This window comes from Centroberyx gerrardi, chromosome 22, assembly GCF_048128805.1.
Source record: "Centroberyx gerrardi isolate f3 chromosome 22, fCenGer3.hap1.cur.20231027, whole genome shotgun sequence".
NCBI lineage: Eukaryota > Metazoa > Chordata > Actinopteri > Beryciformes > Berycidae > Centroberyx > Centroberyx gerrardi.
The window spans coordinates 14,199,339-14,218,463 of NC_136018.1; the positions used below are offsets into that span (position 1 = coordinate 14,199,339).

Here is a 19,125-nt window from a genome sequence, read left to right on the forward strand (position 1 = left end):
TCAGACCCTCTTCTCCCCGGTAGGCTACATATTGCATTTCACAGCCCTCAAACATATCATTGCCCCCATGACAATATCTTTTCTGAGAGAAAAATAAATTTAGTTCACCTTAAGGCAGGCTGAGACCATCCCTCTCAGCATTGCCCAGGACCCCATACCACTCATCTTTTTCCTGTGCATCACCCAAATGGCTAACTTGGCCTCGGCAAACAGAAAATTCAATAATACACTTTGGCCTTTTTACACAGAGAATACATAGGCCCACGAATGAAGCTCCCCAAAGTTTCCTGCAGCCTATCACACTGAGCATTAAACAAGTTCAAAACACATGTAGCTTGTGGGCATTTAAACAACACATGTACAACACTTTGAGGTGATTTGCTAAAATGAAAGCCATCTTCATATCCCTGTCTCTACCTGTGTCAGGAAGCAGTTTGTCACCAGGGTCCCATGCGTTATCCTCCGCTGCAGGTCTCCTCACCTCTACTAGGGAGCAGCAGCTTCTACTCTGCAGTGCCTTCTTCACCCAGTACCTCCTGCCACTGGTGCTAACTGGTCCCAGCAAGCCTTTGACAGACAGCAACGTGCAAGAGGTGGCCAAGTTCATCGTCAAATGAGCACAACATTTTCAATTACGGAAAGGAAAAACTAATATTAAAACAGCTTTGGAAAATGTTTGGATCTGATACCAGAAAGATATTTAGATCCCAATCTCACAAAACAATGCAGGTAGCAGCTATTATTTTGGCTATTAATTTTTGCTTTTGCTTAATTTTTGTCTTTCATGATGCATATGTTCCTGACCTTAACATATATTGTGTACAAGCTCTTTCTGCCTGTCTAAAATAGCCAGTGTGGGGGTCGCTACTGGAAAAAAGTAAAAAATTACACATTACTCGTTACTTTTCTTCAAACTAATGAATTACTGTTTTTTACACTACCTGTTACATTACTTTGCGTTACACCCTAAAACGATTATGCAAGGCTTACTTGCCTTACTTATTTGCCTACTTCATTAGGCCAATCATTTATCAATACACAGGATATGATGTTAATATCCCTTGTGCCATAATCCAAGGTGAGCATTCACATAGAGGCCCAATTCAGAGTTTAACAGAATGATACATTACCATAACAATGAGTACCATAGATAATATTGTATTGACTTAAGCCCACATAGCCAGCAGAAGTATCTAAATGACAGACACAAAATCTGTCTTTTAAGGTTTTAAGACAGAGCCTACAGCATTAAATCAGAGTCATATTTACCACTTTGTTGGCTCATTTATGTGCGGTCTACTTGTAATTCTGATATTTGACATGACTTGAAGGCAGGATAAGATGATCCTTTATTTTTTAATAGATATTACGCCAATAAAGAAGTTAAAGAGGCTAAAGAATGTAACACAAGTGACGACCTATCTGTTAGATCCGTAACTGTAATGTGATTACTGACATTGAAACTGTAATGCCTTACTTTACTTACAGGAAAAAGTAATGTGATTATAGTAGCGCATTACTTTATAAGACATTACACCAACACTGAAAATAACCCCGGAGGCGCAGTTCTGAAAGCCAGCAGCCTCCTTTCCTCCTGCCAAACCCCAGTTTCTGCTGGTATCTGCACCACAGGGAGCTCAGAAACCTTCCCCTCTGTGGCTTCCCCACGCAGTCCATCTGCACCGTCCTTCACAGTGCCTGGCAGCGCCCCGAGCAGCTCCCTGATGAACCCCTCCAGCAGTTTCTGAGAGGTCAGTCCAGTCTAGGGAGCCCTTCTTTTTCTGCCTCTCCCCCCAGGTGACAGAAGGTGTTCCAACTTTGTGATACCCAGTTTCACAAAGATCTGCCTTAGGGTTATAACACGCAACGACTCCAGTGGAAATACTGGGTTATGGAAGAACTCCTAGCTCCTACCATACCGCCATTCCTACACCTTACACCCTATATTACACGCTCCACTCGTCTATGCTTCAGCAGGCGCCAGGCCCTCAAGACAGATGTGTAGAATCAGAGGCCTGGATGACAGAACTACAGTGTTTATCTCCTGCTTCATGAGGAAAAACTGACAGTCCAGTACTAAACTACAGTCCTCCCTGACGGTGCACACGTTGGTCTCCTCCAACAGATACCAGTTTCTTAGCTGCTGGAATGGCGCCACCCCACACTCAAGCTCAATTAGGCCTTGTCCCCCCCTCCTGGACAGGCAGGTAAAGGACAGCAGCCCTCAGGCAATGATGGCCCGACCAAAAGAAGTCCACCAGTTTCTCCCGGATATCTGACAGGAAGCCTCTGGGGGGATTAAAGCACAGCTAGGTAATGCCACAGGGAAGACGCTGCCAAGTTGTTGATTACCAGCACCCCGCCCCTGTATTAGAGTTAAGAGAGCAGCCACCTCCACTTAGACAGCCTAGGTCCAATTGCCTGTAATATGCCCTCCCTGTTCCCAGGGACGCGTCCCTCTGAGCACAGGTATACCTAGAGTAATTTAAACCTCTTTCCGCTGTAGGCTGCATGGTAGCTGTGGAGGAGAAGCTCCCCACCAAGCCCCACATTGCAGTGTTGTTTTTACCCAAGATGACCCTGGCAGGCGACTCTCCTTCAAAAGCATGCTGAAAAAGAGGCTGTCCTCCACTGCCCCTATGTCTTGTTCATCCCTAACTAAAATAGGTCATCAGCATTGGCAGATAAAAAAGAAAAATGGCCTACTTAGCCCTAATTCAGCTGCACATACCCCTTGCAACTACTTCCTCAATAGACCCAACAGTGGCCAGTGTGTAGAGCTGACCTGAAACTGGGCAGAACTGTCGGATCCCCCGACTGACTTGAACCGGCCTGTTCAAGCCGCCGGCCGCCTTTATCACACATTAGGAATCGCGACAAAACATTTTAGCTGAAATAAAATGTTACCCAAACCCAAAACCCAAGAGCCACGTTGAAAGAGGAAAAACACAGAGAAAAAATGAAAGCACGGGAAAGAGACAGGAAGAGGCAGAGAGAGAAGAGGGGAGTGAGTGTGTGAGGTTAAGACAGATAAAATGAATAAAGAGAGACTGTATTAGACAGAGAGAGAGAATAGGGAATAGAGAAAAAACACAGGAGTTATGGCATTGATAGAAAGTATTAAAGGGAGGGAGAGAGTGCATAAGAGGGAGGGAGAGAGAGTCAGAATTTGCATGTGAGGGAGTGTTTTTTTGTTTTATTAGCTGTCACGATAACAGGTGTATTCTGCCAGGAGTGAGCGGGGTAATAATGTGACCCGTTTATCCGCTGATAGGCGATATTGAATTGGACGGAAGACAAACACACTCGCTTCCCTGTGATATGACCTTGAAGGGAAAAATGAAATAGAAAGTGATCACGCCAACCGTTCCACACTGGATTTTCTGTAGGCAGGTGATGATTTGAGGAGGGATGACAGAGCGTGGTTAAAACAATGCTAATTAAATGAAACTTTTGAGTAACATTTACAGAAAACAGCATTTGACTTCACCACTAGCCCCTTGTAGCGGAGGAAGCGAAGGAGAAATATCCCGCTCCCTTCACCTGGAGGTTAGCCCCCACATTTTCCAGTGGAACGGATCAGTGGCCAACAATACCAGAGTGTGGTTGTGCTTGGCAGCTGGCGTATTGGAGTGTATGTATATATGTAAATATGTAATCCTTCCCCCAGGCTGTAAAATATAACAAGGCAGCAGTAAACATGTCATCACCCACGAATGATGCAGCTCAGCCCCCCCCTCAACAGCCAATCAGTAACAAATATGTCAGCTTATTTTGATCTGTAATTGTAGCGCCCCCCTCGGGCCAATCAATGTCATTTTGGAAATGCTGGAGTGCAGCGGTGAGATGCATCGTTTCCAAGTTTCAGTGAAAACCGAATAGTGGTGTCTGAGATAACGTATGTCGTCACACATGGACAAATGAATGAATGAAGGATGTAGCACCTTGCCTTGGGCTAATCTGTGTAATCTTGACAATGCTGGAATGCAGGAGTGAGATGCATCGTTCCTCCAAGTTTCGTCAAAATCCAGTCAATGGTGTCTGAGATATCAAGCGTGATGGATGAACGTACACTCAGTGAACAAATTATTATATCAAATGGCATGTTGAGGTAAATATTCCATTACACATAGCAGCTTTAAATAAATCAACCACTGACTGTCATTCTCCTGTTAAACGGCACCATTCATAAAACTGCTTCTGACCTTTTTGCATTCTTTACCCAGCCTCTTTCTTTACTAGCCTACATTCTCTTGCTCTGTCCTTCACTAATTCAAGCCAAAATATTGTACTTGGGGATACTGCCCAAATCCAGGAGACAGAAAAAGTGAGGGAGGGAAAGAGTGAGAGCCTTACAGTGATGGGAGAACGAGAGGGAGAGAAAGGGAATTTGAGAAAGAGAGACAGAGAGAGAGAGAGAGAGAGAGAGAGAGAGAGAGAGAGAGAGAGAGAGAGAGAGAGAGATCTGATCAAACATTCAAGTGGTGTGGCCTCGTAAAAAAATCCCTGCCAATGAAGAATGCACTCAGCTTGGAATTTATTCATAGATGTATTTATAATGCATGCCCACAGAATGAATGACTTCTCATGCGTTTGAGCGGAGCATGCGTGTGCGCGTGTGTGATTGTAGCCTATACGTGCCTGTGCAAAGGTATACGTGTGCGTTGTGTGTGTGTGTGTGTGTGTGTGTGTGTGTGTGTGTGTGTGTGTGTGTGTGAGAGAGTTCCTCCCTTGCACAGTCTGTCTGGGAGACAGGACAAGTGCTGATTGATGAGAGAACGTTTGTTTTAACGAGCCTCCGGAGTGGATTCACCTTGAGAGAGATTTGGTTTCTCACTTTACACTGCTGCTACCCCTGTCTGAAGATGGCTGCATACACCATCAGTCTACAGCCATTGTGTGTGTGTGTGTGTGGGTGTGTGTGCCCATGACTATTTGTTTGCCTGTGCGTGTGTATGTGTTTGCCTCTGTTTGCCTGTGTGTATGTGTGTGTGTATATTTGTGTGAAAATAGAGAAAGAGAGAGAAAGACAGAGTGAGAGGGAATTTTGTGTGTTAGACTGTTTCTGTCCCTGTCTGTGTGTGTGTGTGAGAGAGAGTAAGAGAGAGAGAGAGAGAGAGAGAGAGAGAGAGAGAGAGATGTCGGTGCAGAAATTGAACCTCTGTGGGTTTCGTTAGAGCATACCTCGGTGGTGGAACGAGTTACCAAACTCCATTCGATCCGCAGAGTCCCTCTCAATCTTTAAGAAAAGGCTAAAGACCCAGCTCTTTAATGAACACCTTCTCACCTGATGGACTGTGTAACCAAAAAAAAAAAACTCTTTATCTGCCTCTGTGCACTCTATGCACTCTATGCACTGCCTCTATGCACTGCCTCATAGCACCTATGTCCTGTTGGACCAGAACTTAGCTTTATGGCACTTACTCTCGTTGTTCTCTCCTGACTAGATCCTTGCTTGTGTTGTATTAAAATCTCGTCGCTTTGGATAAAAGCGTCTGCCAAATGGGAAATTGTAAATTGTAAGGAGGCCAATACTTTTTGCCATCAGAAAGCCATTCCTCAGCAAAATGACGAATGGCTTAATTTCACTATTATTTCAGTCTGTTGTGTTTGGCACAACGAGAGAATGCATGACTGTTTTGATTACAGGTTTCAGTCTCCCCACTGTTATTACCCAGCCTACAGTATAGATAGCAGGGCGCCACAGTGAGTAGGGAGACTGCATTGAAACTGGGTTCTGGGTTCAAGCATCCACACTGCTGTAGTGTCCTTGAGTAACATACTGAGACCTAGTGCTCTGATCTCTCTGTGAAAAAATGCCTACAGACATCAATGAATTATGTAATTATTATGACAGTTATGCTATTCTAAACTAAATTAGAACTAACCATTAAAATCTTCTACTTCTTATGGCTCCTAGGGCAAAAACTTGAGGAAAAAAGGACAAATGTATACCGCACATGATATAATGCTCCCATGTTTTATTAATTATCCAACACCAGAAAACCTCATGAAGCCTCCTGCGTGAGGTGAAACATTGTTTTTTTTTTCTGGAGTGGAATAATTAATAAAACACAGGAGTTGCATTATGTTGTGTACACTAGGCACATTTTTTTAAACTCAAGTTGATTTCCTTCACACCAGCACCGACTGAAAAGTATTTTTCTGGGATGTGCATTCTCTTCTAATGTATGGATGAACTGATCCTTTGGACAAAAAAACTCTCATCAAATGGGAGTCCATGGTCTGTTTGGGGGTTCTTGAAGTTTCACAGGTTTGGAAACCCCTGTTTCAGACCAGAGACTCTCAAACGTTTTCATTTCACATGCCCCCAAATACACCCACATTTGGCCCCCACAGGCCCCCGTTTGATCAGATTTATTTCCATGGACTATATTGGAAGATTTTTTTTTCTGTTATTATAGCTAATGGTGAGAGTGAAGAGTGAAACCTGTGATTAGAACAGTCATTCTAATCTCATTGGGATAATTCCCAGTGTATTCAATTATGGTGAAATGAAACTATTCCTCCATTTGCTTGAGGTCCCTGGTCCCTCCTCAAGGAGCCCTGGGGCTGACTTTGAGAACCCATCGTTTTAAGAAAAGCTTTTGTTCCACTTTTGGCCTCTAGATGTCCCCATAACATAGTCACGCACCTCTTCCATCCTACGGGGAACTCTCTTCGTGCGCGGACCAAGCGTTCTCGTCGACTGTTTACAAAATTAACCAGGAACTGATCCTTACACTGTGAGTTTTTAGTGAATATTTACCAATAACGAGTATGACAACGTAAAGGTGTGAAGTCGGTTTATGAATAGTGAGATATAGTTTCTGTGTGTGTGTCGTTTTTTTTGTTTACGAGTGACATAGTCTGCCATTTGTATCTGTTAGCCGGTGTCTCTCATGGCACGAGCAGGTGCTTCCCGCTTTCCTTCTTGGTTATCATTATTTTTTAGATGTGATAAACGGAGAGAAGCTGTTGCATGCTTGTTATTGCACGACTCCACTCTCCTCCTGCACGTTTGTATACAGCGGCATTGAAGCGGTTCAGGTGTTGTGAAAACCGAACGCATGGCCGCTTGTTAATTGCACTTTAAAGGATACGAACAAGTCAAAGTCCATTTCCCAAGCGCAGCCTTGGCTAATGTGTTGCCCGGCAGGTTCAGCTGGGTCAGTCGGTGTTAAAGGAGCCTGTGATTCTGTAGTCTAGTGATGTGCGTGTTTTATCAGGCAACACACCGAGCTAATGTGAGGAGCTGCATGCATTTAACCTGTGTATTGATATATTCATTCAGCCTAGACCTGTGTGTGTGTGTGTGTGTTCTCCCTTCTCCGAGCAGATGAGTGAGCCTGATAAAGCCTGGAGGAAAACATGTATCGATTGCATGTGGATTGTTGCTTTTAAAGAAATATTAAAAGCTTGTAAATAATTGAACACGTTTCAGTCTGCGATAGAATGCTTTGATATTGTATAGAAATGTAATGTCTCACCCTTGGACCCATTCCACACAGACTGCTATCATTCAAAGAACAGCTGACTGACTGTCAGGTTGTTTATGTCTAAAACGAATGGGTTAAAGGAGGACATTATTTCTTGAGATGCTTTACAAAGAGTGCAAAGATATAGTCTGGTGCGTTATTAGATTGACTGACTTTTGGATCCATGTTTTGAAAAAAGAAGTGAGTTGACATCACGACAGATACCCATGCAAGCAAATATTTGGATGGACTGCTTATAAAATCAAGTTATGGATTGCTGTTGTTACTGTATGGGTGGATACAGCAAATACCTACTATATGCACAGGATGTAAGGGAATTGTAACTGTAGGAATATAGGTTTGTAACTCAACAATTTGACAATTTCAGAAGGTTTGGTTGTTTTACAGATTTTGGCATAAGAAATTAGATTTATCGTTGTGTTGTGTGACTGTATTCTTGACCTTGTATGGCCTTCCCATTCCAACAAATCAATACAAATATGGTCATAAAAACAGTTAGATTTATTTAAAATTGAACATTTCAAAGAGGCATTTTTCTCAAGTGTCAAAAGAGTTTAGGGTTTTAAAACTGGCAAAGGCATATACTATTCATATTACAATATGAATACTTTCATGAAATGAAAAAACATAAAATGAACTTGTTAACTATATTTCATTGTTACAATCAAGTTCATTTCCTGCAGAACTATTTAAACTGGAAAGGACCTTACCATTAAATTCATGGGTCCGTCTAACCTTACTATTGTCTAGAAATTGCCCGCCGTTACAGCTACAGTTTCTCCCAATTTCATCATCATCTTGTCCCACAGTTCCAACAAAGTCACATCGGAGCAGTGCAGAATTAACCTCAGTCAACTGAAACAGTCTTCGATCTCACAAATCGCTACGACCTGCTACCACATGCTGCTGCAGGTTATATTGTTTATGTGTCAACCCACATAGTGACAAGCTGTGTTCTGATGTAGCAGAAAGTGTAAAACCACTAGGAGCCAAATAGTCTAAATATTTTCTGGATTTCATGGGCTGTTAATCATTAATTATACTGGTTATTTTTGCCAAATATATATTTTGGCTCCTAACCAACATGCAACAAGTGTTTCAATCAGTCTAGCGTATGTTGAAGGGACTTGAGGGATTTTATGTTGAAGGCAATGGCGGCATATCAGCTTGTAACTATGTACAAATTTAGTCTGCATACACACGTGTGCATGTTGTGTCATATGTGTTTGTTTCAGGGGGAATAATTAGCCTGGAGGAAGGATTCAGGCAAACTGGGAGGAGAGACAAGCTGGAGAGGGGCTTCCTTTGATCAGATGAAGCGACACCTTGAATGATAGAAAGAAAGAACGAAAGAAAGAACAAAAGAAAAAGATAAAATGCAAGAAGGATAGTGACAGTAACCCTCCTCTGTTCCAGGTGAGTAGGCCGATTGAAGACGGGTTTCTGTGGATGCCGGTCATGGATGAAGAGTTGGCGCCTTTGGACTGCCTGCTGCCCTCAGGTACTGTGCATGGGAAAACACACATTCTCACCCAAGCAAGGGTGCTCATGCAAACACACACTCCCCTGGTGCAAAACACACACGTGCACCCAGTCAATCAAATACACGTGTGCTCGCACATACGCACACACACGTACAGACACACACTCACATACACAAGCTACCCCCCACACAGACACCCACACACAGAGACCCAAGCACATATGATCGGTATGTGTCATCAACACACACACACACACACACACACACACACACATCACTGTCATACCTGTCTTCTTCTCTCTACCTCTCCCACACACTCTGACATACATAAACACTCCAGGGGGAATTAAAACTCACAAACAAACCACTGGCAGTTTCATGACAACCGTGTGTGTGTATGTGTGTGTGTGTGTGTGTGTGTGTGGGTGAGATGCACCTGCATGTGTCTGTTATTAGAGTGTCTAAATAGTCTTTGCTATAAAGAAGGTTTGATGGTATTTGCCTTTAATGTTTGCCGTTTGAAAAACCAGGCCGAGATGAACCTAACTGATTCTTTAAAGTGGCATTTTGATTATTTTAAGCAATGGAATATATCTAAAAATATTAAACATAACTCCTCACTGAAACACCTGTCATCATATAACTCCACTTTGCCCCACCACAGCATTTGAAATCTGATGTCTACATCGTATTGAAAAAAATAAAAATAAAATACTGCTTGTACTGTAGCTCATAAATCTCTCTCCCAAAGGCGTGCAGCTTATCACAGTTGCGCAACTTGTTTGTAGCGAGATTGTTTGGCCCAAAGTGTGATGGCTAGCAGCAATGTCAGAGACAACGTATGCCAACAAATATCCACTGGGGGCTGTTCTTAAAGTCTAAAAAAAACAATTCAAACCCCCTCCGGTCCACAAGTGGTCAACACTGACTGGCCTACAGACGTAAGACCCGAGCTTTCACAGAGCAGAAAGCTGGCTATAGCTGCCTTTAGCCACTGCTCTGAGGTCAAGGTTTAGGTGAGCTCCCTCATGGTTGGCTGTGTGTGTGTGGAGGAACGTAAGCTGATTGGAGATCTGAGCCTAAGGGCAGGTTTTATCCAGAGCTGCAAAGGTCAAGAGGATTGTACCGCAGTCAGGCCCGTAGGGCAGACAGCAGGTACATGGAGTCCTCTCTGTCTCCTCTCTCTGTCTGGTATTATGGCTACAGCTACACTTGTTATTTCGACACGATTTTTGAGATCTGGTTCTGAAGATCAGATTTTATTTAAAGCTGCACTAGGTAAGATTTTGATGTAAAAATACACCCATCCTATCAGTCTAAATCGTGAAAGGGGGCTGCAGCAGAGCAGAGCATCCCATCCCCCCTTGAATATTCTGTAGATGCACCCTATTTGCCCAAATGAAGTTCTGGTGTTGGGTGTGGACGCTGACAGGAAATCTTCTGAGTGCGTAGGAAGTGATGAATAGAAACTGAAGAGCGAAGTACAAACTGTCTCCTAAACAGCAGTGAGTAAGCGCTCTGTCCAGAGAAAGCCGGATTCACCAACGTTAGATCTTTTGCCTCTTTCTTCCCTTTGGTGTCCTTTGGTATAAAAATTCCACTGACTGGCCGGGTTGGTAAACATGAGCGTGCTGTGTGCAATTTACTGATGTTGTGTTACATGATTTCTGGGTATTGAAGTCCCTTAAGGTAAAATACACCCTTAAATATTATATTCACTGTTAGATATCATCAATTTGTGATGTTCAGTGCATTCCAGGAGATATTTCGTGATGAAGTGTTATAATTTAGCTTTTTGGTGAACCCACCTCAACCTGCCTCACCTGCCTACTTCAGTCATTGATTTCCTATGTTTCCAAGAATGCCTTTTGACAACCTCCAGAGAACTAGTGTGTGAACATTGAGGCGTGTCTTTGTGCCCGTTACTTTAAACGCAACATGTCTTGTGGCTGCATTGGATTATGTTCTGCTGAGGCTGAGGAAATCCGTATCTCTGCTTCTTATACTGGGTTGCTCCCTGTATGATTGTTGTACAAAATAGTGCGTCTAGAAAGAAGCCCTTACCCTTGATGCTTACCGCTGATGTTTTAGATAGGTGAAAACATTTCTGCTGTCAAACCTCATTGTAGCTGTGCTGGAAATATCTTGACGTGACATCATGTTGTCTACAATTGGCCTCCATGAGAATAAGAAAAATACACCGTTAAACAACAAAATATCTAAGGTTAAAGAATTTTAGGATGGATTTTTCTCCCACTCTCCATCTCTTTACATTGGTTGTATGCACACTGCGAGAGGAATCCATCCGGACTACACAGAATTCCAATCGGAATTTGAGTCCGACCACTTCCACATCTGGTTTTGAAGATCCAGTGTGAGGAAAAATCTGCTTTTTTCTTTTTTTGTGCCTCCAGACTGTAACATAAAGTGTCCTGGCACGATCAGATGATAAGTCACATTGAAATGACAAGAGTGACCGTAGCCTATTAGTGCTGCATTCATTATAGCTGTCAGCCTGCATGTCTATATGTCTCGCCATGCCTGCCTTTCTCGCTCTCTCGCCCACCGTCTCTCTCTTCTCTTTCTTGCTCCCTCCTTCTCTCTCTCTCTCTCTCTCTCTGTGTCTCTTGATTGTTGTTGTTGCTTGGCTGTGTATCAAACCGCTGTAATCAGCTTGTTGGTCTACAGACGCTACACTGTATTTGAGTTGGTGTGTGTTTGTGCATGTGTTTGTATGTACTGCACATGCTTGTGTTTGTGTGTGTGATTTGTGTGCAATACAGGAGTGGTGTTGGTCTTGATTTTCCATGCTTGTCCAACTCAAAAATCAATAACAATAACAAACACAAAGGCCAACATCAGTCAGGAAACATTCAGGGAGTTATCAGGAGGTGTGAACCATTTATTGAAACAAATGTTCACACTGCTGTATTCAGCATTAAAGGCCAAGCTCTTCAGGGTGCTCCCTCTACAAATCCAAGATGTATGCTAAAGATTTGACAGGGAGTGCAAATAATCCGCCGCCGGTTGCATACAGAGCAGAACCAAGCAGACACACATCCTCCAGATGATACAGTTCTGTCGATATAACTGTCACTTGTGTGCTATCAAATGTAAAGCGGCAGGATGGAGACTTGTCTGTGATTTCCCAAATGATAGACTTTGAAAGTCTTTTTTTCTCGATGGTACAGTATTTTTGAAACACCTTTTCCAACAGATAAGCTTGTATTTCCATGTCTTTCTTTTGTTTGAGCTCTTACAGGAAATGTTTATCTATACTTTTAGTTCTTTTGGTGGAGAATTTAAACTGCCTCTGGATGTCTGCATTTTAAAGTCCCTAGCGTGCACAGATAGCCTTTTTAAATTTCAATGTTTTAATTATAAATGCCTATTCCTGGAAAATCTACGTGCTTGAGTATGTGTCTGCAGTTTGGGTGTGTATGTGTGTGTTTGTGGTATTTGTACTGTCTGGCACTTTTAAAAGCATCCCAAGGTGACATTCCTTTCAACAGCGTGCGCAAAAGGCCATGCACCTCATCGTGTGTATGTGCACGTGCAAATGTGTATATGAGTGTGTGTGTGAGTGTGCGAGAGGAGGGGTTGTCTAAAAAGTCACGGCTGGTTGAGTTTGTCTTTTGTTCTCTGTACACCTCTAGCCAATTAAGAGACAAGACTGACAAATCTACTCCTCCTCTTTCTCCTTCTCGCCCACCCCTCCTTGTGTCCTCCTCTCTTCCTCTCATCCTCTCTTCCCCTCCTCTTCCTCTTGCCATAGACTGCTGGTTGACTTTCTTATTTGAAATGACCTTCCAGGGATGTGAACTTTTTAACAACATTAAGCCTGCTGCAGCAACAAAGTCACTGTCTCATACACATAGTGTGTTTTTTTTCATACTTTCTCAGTCAAGCCAGAGGGGACAAGGTTTCCCAAAAAGAGCTGAGGGTATGGATTCACCAGTGGTGTCTTTTTCAGGACACAAGGTGAATTGGTGGCAAAGTGTTTCAAAATGACCATGAGAACTTAATGAAAACTAAGGTACATTTGACTCCCTTACTATTCGTAGTGCAACAGTAGCACATCTGACTCCAGATCAGAAGTTTGCATCTTAAAATCATGTTGGTGTGAAACTCTTTGACAATTTGGGGAAACAGGGTGGCTAGAGAGAGTATCCATCAGCTCCCCCTGTCCTGGAGCAAGACAAGGAATCCCTACCAGCATCATATACCTAATAGTCTGTTGCTGACCTTGTGCTCCCACTTTGTAGGGCAGTTCCCAAGAAGAATCAATGAAGTATCACTATTATTATTATTCATGGGCCCCTTGTTGGCTTTCATGATTCATTTCTTTTTTTAAACAGTGGAAAAGATGCAAGCTTTTATTAGATGCATCCAAAGATCCGTACCATAAGATGATCTCTTTGGCCCATTGTTTGGTGCTGAGATTATTTTAGAGCCAACACGCCATTTGTAAACTGGGATCCAAATGGAAGTAGTTTGGGAGAGAGGGAGAGGGATAGTTACATTGTTGCAGTCATAAAAGCTTGCTTAAGTGTGCATATGCATTTTGGCATTGCTACAAAAAAGGGAAAAACTCTAAATGTGGGTGACAACAAATCTCTCATAAGAGCAGACATGAGAGGAAAAGCTAAATTGGGAGAAATGAAAACGGCTAAGTGTGAAGGCGAGGGGAAGAGAGGTGGTGCTTTAGTCTTTGGTCCATTAGAGCTTTTCTAGCAGCTCTCTTTGGTCCATTGTCAATTAATGGAGAGTTTCCCATTAATTTTTTCCCATTACCTGCGGATAGAAAAGTTTAGATTCTGAAGCATTAGTCACTGGTTCTGCATTAGCAGCAGAGCAAAAGAGCGACAGAAAGAAAGACAGATGGAGGGTTAAGAAAGGAAGGGAGACATGAATGTGTGAAATGACACACGGTGAGACTTTCACAATGATGCATCGAGGTACATTGAGAGAGAAGAGAGAAGGAGTGCAGTTATGAAACCCAGCGGGTGACGGTTATTTTAGCACACGCTGTTCTGAATAGGCTTTACTCTATTGTTGTGTAGTTACAGTCGGCGTGTCACCAAGGTCAAGCTATTCAAATGAGCTTTGATGAGATAATGCTTGTGAGCATAAGTGCACAGATTTCCCGGTCTACAATTGCGACTGTGACAGTGATTGTGACCCCCAGCCGAGGAGAGTTGAGGTACTTTAGCTGAAAGCAAACAGTTACTTGACATACTGCAGGTTACCCAAATTATGCATGCACGCACTCCCACACACACATACTAAGGAATATGCATGAGAACTATTTTACAGAATATTCAACCTATGCATAACCACCCCTATAGTCTGGATGGGATTTGTCAGGTAAATCAGTGAGTCAGGTAATGTAGTGGCAGCAGAATTCAGTGATTACAGTCCTGTGCGAAATAACATTATTTAATAATTTGATGAATGATTATTACAGGGTGCACATTGCCGCAGGAGTAGTAGCAGTTGCTTAAAGGAAATAAATGAATGTGAAATACTCAATAACACGTTTTCATCATTTCGAGGATATTTTCCCCCCCGCTAGTTGCCTTCAAAAAGCCGAGATTTGTACATAAAATACAGGGAGACAACATTATGCGATGTATTGTCAAGATTACAACAAGGATAGATGTGTTTCATCATAAAATTGCCCTGAACATTGATTAACAGCTGAAAGAAGTAAGTTTAGTGTTTCATCCCCCTTCAAGTTAGGATGAATAACCTCTTGTATATCAGAGAACTGTCACTTCTTCTGTCAGATTTTGAAGGCTATTGTCTGGATCATCAGTCTGTATGTTTTGCAAATTACCAATACTTTTTGCAGTAATTTAAACCCCCAAAAATGTAATTTTGACTCACTGCATATACTTGCCAACAAAGCAACATCCATGTGAGTTCAATTTCTTGAGCTTTTTTTCTGTGCTGAAAAGGTGCAAGTAGAGCTAGGTGTACAGTGAATGCATTTCCAAAACTGAAACGTCTCCTCAGTGATTTCAGGGAATAATAAAATTTACTGAATAGACTTATTAGTTTTGAATGGCCCATATATTAATCCTTACACATGGGTCACCTTTTTAGAGCTTTCCAAACTAAAAACTCTTATCATCATGAAAAAAAGGTGAGATAATGCATCAATCCTTTTATTACCAAAATCCATTGACATAGGTTAAGCAGTTTCACACTCGTTTACTTTGAAAGTCGGGTTTTAAATATTTCCTAATGAAAAGAACAGAAAAAAAGGGTTGCCAATGAATGGGAAACACCTTGAATATTCTACATTAACCTTGGTGTGCATTAGTCATGGTATTAAAAAGCTGAAGTTGCGTTACCTCGCCTGGCCTTTATAGCCTGTCAGCCTTGCAGTCTACATCACCTTATGTTCTTCAGCTAGCTTCTGTTTGTCCTCATACTGGTGTGAAGTTTTAGAAGTTAACCAAATGAAGCAGAGAAACTGTGTTGTTGATAAATGTTACTTCATCCCTGTGAAGTTGACCTTAAATTATCTTCAGTTACCTTAACGGCAGACATCTGCCGACATCACAGATTTGGGAGACAGTCGTGACTTGTCGACGATACAGATCATACCGTCAAAGAGCACAGGGATAACAAATAGTTTCAGTACTTTTTAACACCAGCCATATTAAGTTCTTACATGACGCCTACATCCACAGTCAATAGGAAATTTCTTGTCAAAAGATAACTTTATTGGAGTGTAATATTTTAGAGACCTATGTGGGCAGATGGAGCACAGCAGTGTTCTTACATGCAAGGTCATTATCGTTAAACATAAAGAATAAAGCATAAGGACACACACACACACACACACACACACACACACACACACACACACACACACACACACACACACACACACGTGTGTAAGAAAAACAAAGCCACATAGACAGAGGGCATCTTCCGTCTAACTTTCTCTTTGTGTGTACATCCTCAGTAAGAAGGACATTTCTAGCTGTAATTGGGCATTAAGTCTGTATTGCATTACCTGACATCTTGTTAATTCTGTAGTCATTTCCAACTTCTCATATCATCCACTATTTCAGCAAACGTCTTAGCTTCACTGTGGATAGCCTCACAATACACCAATTTAACACCCATTTAACATATGACATACAAAATGGAGACATTTCAAAATAAATGACTCATCGTCTGATGTCGCAAACAAACCACTTTCGGCGTAATTGGATCAGGTGGAGAAAGTTTTGAACATTCATGAAACGGAGGTGCTACATCCTGACTCGTTTGAAGTTGCTTCTGTTTTTCATCCTCACTCTAATTATCCTGGCTCTGTGTGACGCATGATAATGACCTCATTATCACGGCTTTGTTTTAGTTTTGTACTTAATTTAGCACATTCAAGGCCACAAACATCGACCTCCAATCGTTGTTTACAAAGTCTGTTTTTTGAACGTACAAATGGTGATGTGTTCTCTCTTCGCGGTGTTTGCTATTTGACCATGATCCGCTATCTTCTGTCTATCTGTCTGTCTATCTGTGGTTTATGCCTTTACCTCTCTCCCTCTCCTCCCTCCAGGCACCCAGAGGATCTGCCTGATCGTTCTGAACCAGCCTCTGGATAAGGATTACCTGCACATCCTCTGGAGTAAAGGTAGATACCTCAGAGATCACCAACACAGATCACACAAGCCTCTTTATATCGCTTAGATCCCAACTAGACCACCCATCTGCATCGGTTTGCGTCGAGCACGTATTCCCCTGTTGTTTTCGTTGAACTCTGCTCCCTCTCCCGCTTAGCCCTCGCCGCTCGAAATCTTAATTGCTGCCATGTCATTGAAAATGCCCGCTCCCTGCCCTCTGCCCACAATTCCTGTGAGAAGTATTCTAATGAAGGTGGAGATGGCATCACTTTCTTCAGGAAATAATTTTCCTTTCTGGAGTGGTTTGATTTTAATGACTCACGTGGCTCAGCGCTTTGTATCACCCACAGCTACATGACCTGAACAGTGGTTATTCTGATTCACCCTCTGCTAAATAAGATAATTTTATACAACAGCGATTTCCACCGCATTCATACTTTGAAGGCCCACTCTGTGCAGTATGGCCTTGTTGCTGCACCACTGACTTTTGTTTCCATAGTGATTAGTGGAATGACTTTTTGAATCTGAAATGTAGTAATAATAATAATAATAATAATAACTATTTATATAGCACTTATCAAAACAGAGTTACAAAGTGCTTCACAAAAGAAAAGACAGCTGCGATAGAAATAAAAGCTTTAAAACATAAAACAAAATACATGGAATAAAACACTCCAGTATATTAAGCGTAAAACAACACAATCAAGATATAGGGGAAAAAATAAAACTTTCAAAACAATTTAAAAGCATGGAAAGTGTAAATTCAAGTATTTCAAATAAAGGCAAGTCTAAAAAAAAAAGTTTTTAAAAGAGATTTGGAAGATGCCATCAGGCTAGCCTGATCTCCTGTGAAGCACAGCTAAGACAGCAGTAATATATTCTTTCTGGCTGCACCATTCTGCACTACTGCAGTCTAGAAATACTCTGCTGGCTCAAACAAGTGTACAATGAATTGCAATAATCAAGGCGTGATGTATGAATTATTGTTTCTAGGTTCTTCACAATTTTTTGTAACTGTAAGAAACAAGACTGTGCAACTGTTTTCACGTGTTTATCCAAGTTTAGTTTGTTATCAAAGATGACTCCTAGGTTTTTTGCAATTGGAGATAACATTATGTGAGAGCATGACAGTATGTGACAACTAAATATTAGCATGCATTTTGAGACTGTGCTTTTGTTCACATTAAAAATTACTGGTGTAAAACAGATTTGCATTTCGTCCCCTCAGTTTGCTGCCATTCCACGATCGCAGTTTTGTTTTTTGTTTTTTTACAAAAAATGGGCCACATCACTGAACTTTGCATCACTGAAAATTGTAAAATCACAGAATTATGCAGAAAATTACCAAAAATGTTGTGCAGTTGCATATACCCACCTCTATATGTCACTGATGGACGGCTTCAGTCTCTCCCAGTCTGGCTTCCAGTCTGAGTTCCCCAGGACGCTTTTCCCCACCCATAGACAATAAGTAAAAACTAGAGAATTAGATAGAGTAAAGCACAGTTGTACAGCTGGTCCAAATGTTATTTCATTGATTTATATCAAGTTTTCCTCTTTATACAGTATATTATAATCTATGAGTTAATACTACCTTTACATGTGAAGAACGTGTGAATATATGACCCGCCATGGAAAAACGGGCACATTGTGGGAGTTTTTTTGTTTTTGTTTTTCATTACTTATCCTTGCATTCAGAGGTTTCAAATAGTATATTACATAATAGGGGCCAATTAAAATTTTTCTTTGAATTATCAATTATTGAATCAAAATGTGTATTTTAATTTAAGTTTTTCTGATTAAAAATGGGTCTACTGTTAAATGAGCCTGGGTCATATACAGTATACCCAAATATTATATGGTCATATGAATTGTGTGTATGCAGTCTATCCTCCAATATTTTCATGTCTCCAGGCTCCACAGTGCAGAGCCATACCACACTATCTATTACAGCCATTTTACCTTAGCAAACGAGAGCGCTTTTACAGCAATTGTAATTGTCTCACTTGTCTCAATTGTAAGGACGGCAAACTCTGCACACCCATTCAGGTTCGTTCAAGTATGTATGCATTCAGTGTAGATAATTGGTTGGTAAATAATGTGATCTCAAGCAGTGGCAGTCAGTGTCCACTCCACTCAGCAGGGGAGTGAGGGGGTCGATGTCAACAAACATGACCCAGGACTGCTGCATTCAGAACGTGGGTTTTTCAGTCATGGCAAATCCACTTCTACTTCAACGAGGCTTCTCAGAGTCTTTCTCCTACGAGGGAAAAGCGTCTAGTTAGTCCAGCGCACAGATAGATGGGACATACAGAGCAGGTGTGACTGCATAGCGTGGGATTGTAACCTGTACAGTCGCAGTACATCAACACCCCAACACCCGCTTCCCAGACAAGCACATTTGTCCACTCAGTCTCTGGCTCTATTGTAAAGATTTTCTCATTATTGCCGAACCCTTACTTAACTATGTAAAGTTGACTAAGAGCACAGCTAGTTTTCAGCT

The 19,125-nt window shown here is 41.8% G+C and overlaps 1 protein-coding gene across 1 annotated transcript in view; it reads left to right on the top strand.

The window, feature by feature from the left end:
• Nucleotides 1-6,750: 6,750 nt before the first annotated feature.
• Nucleotides 6,751-19,125, top strand: part of tpk1 (thiamin pyrophosphokinase 1) — a 70,367-nt gene continuing 57,992 nt past the window's right edge. Inside the window, exons 1-3 of the mRNA XM_071905276.1 lie at nt 6,751-6,794; nt 8,916-9,000; nt 16,562-16,636. Of these exons, the coding sequence (XP_071761377.1) occupies nt 8,949-9,000; nt 16,562-16,636 (127 nt within the window). The 5' untranslated portion in view covers nt 6,751-6,794; nt 8,916-8,948. The remainder of the gene's footprint in view (nt 6,795-8,915; nt 9,001-16,561; nt 16,637-19,125) is intronic.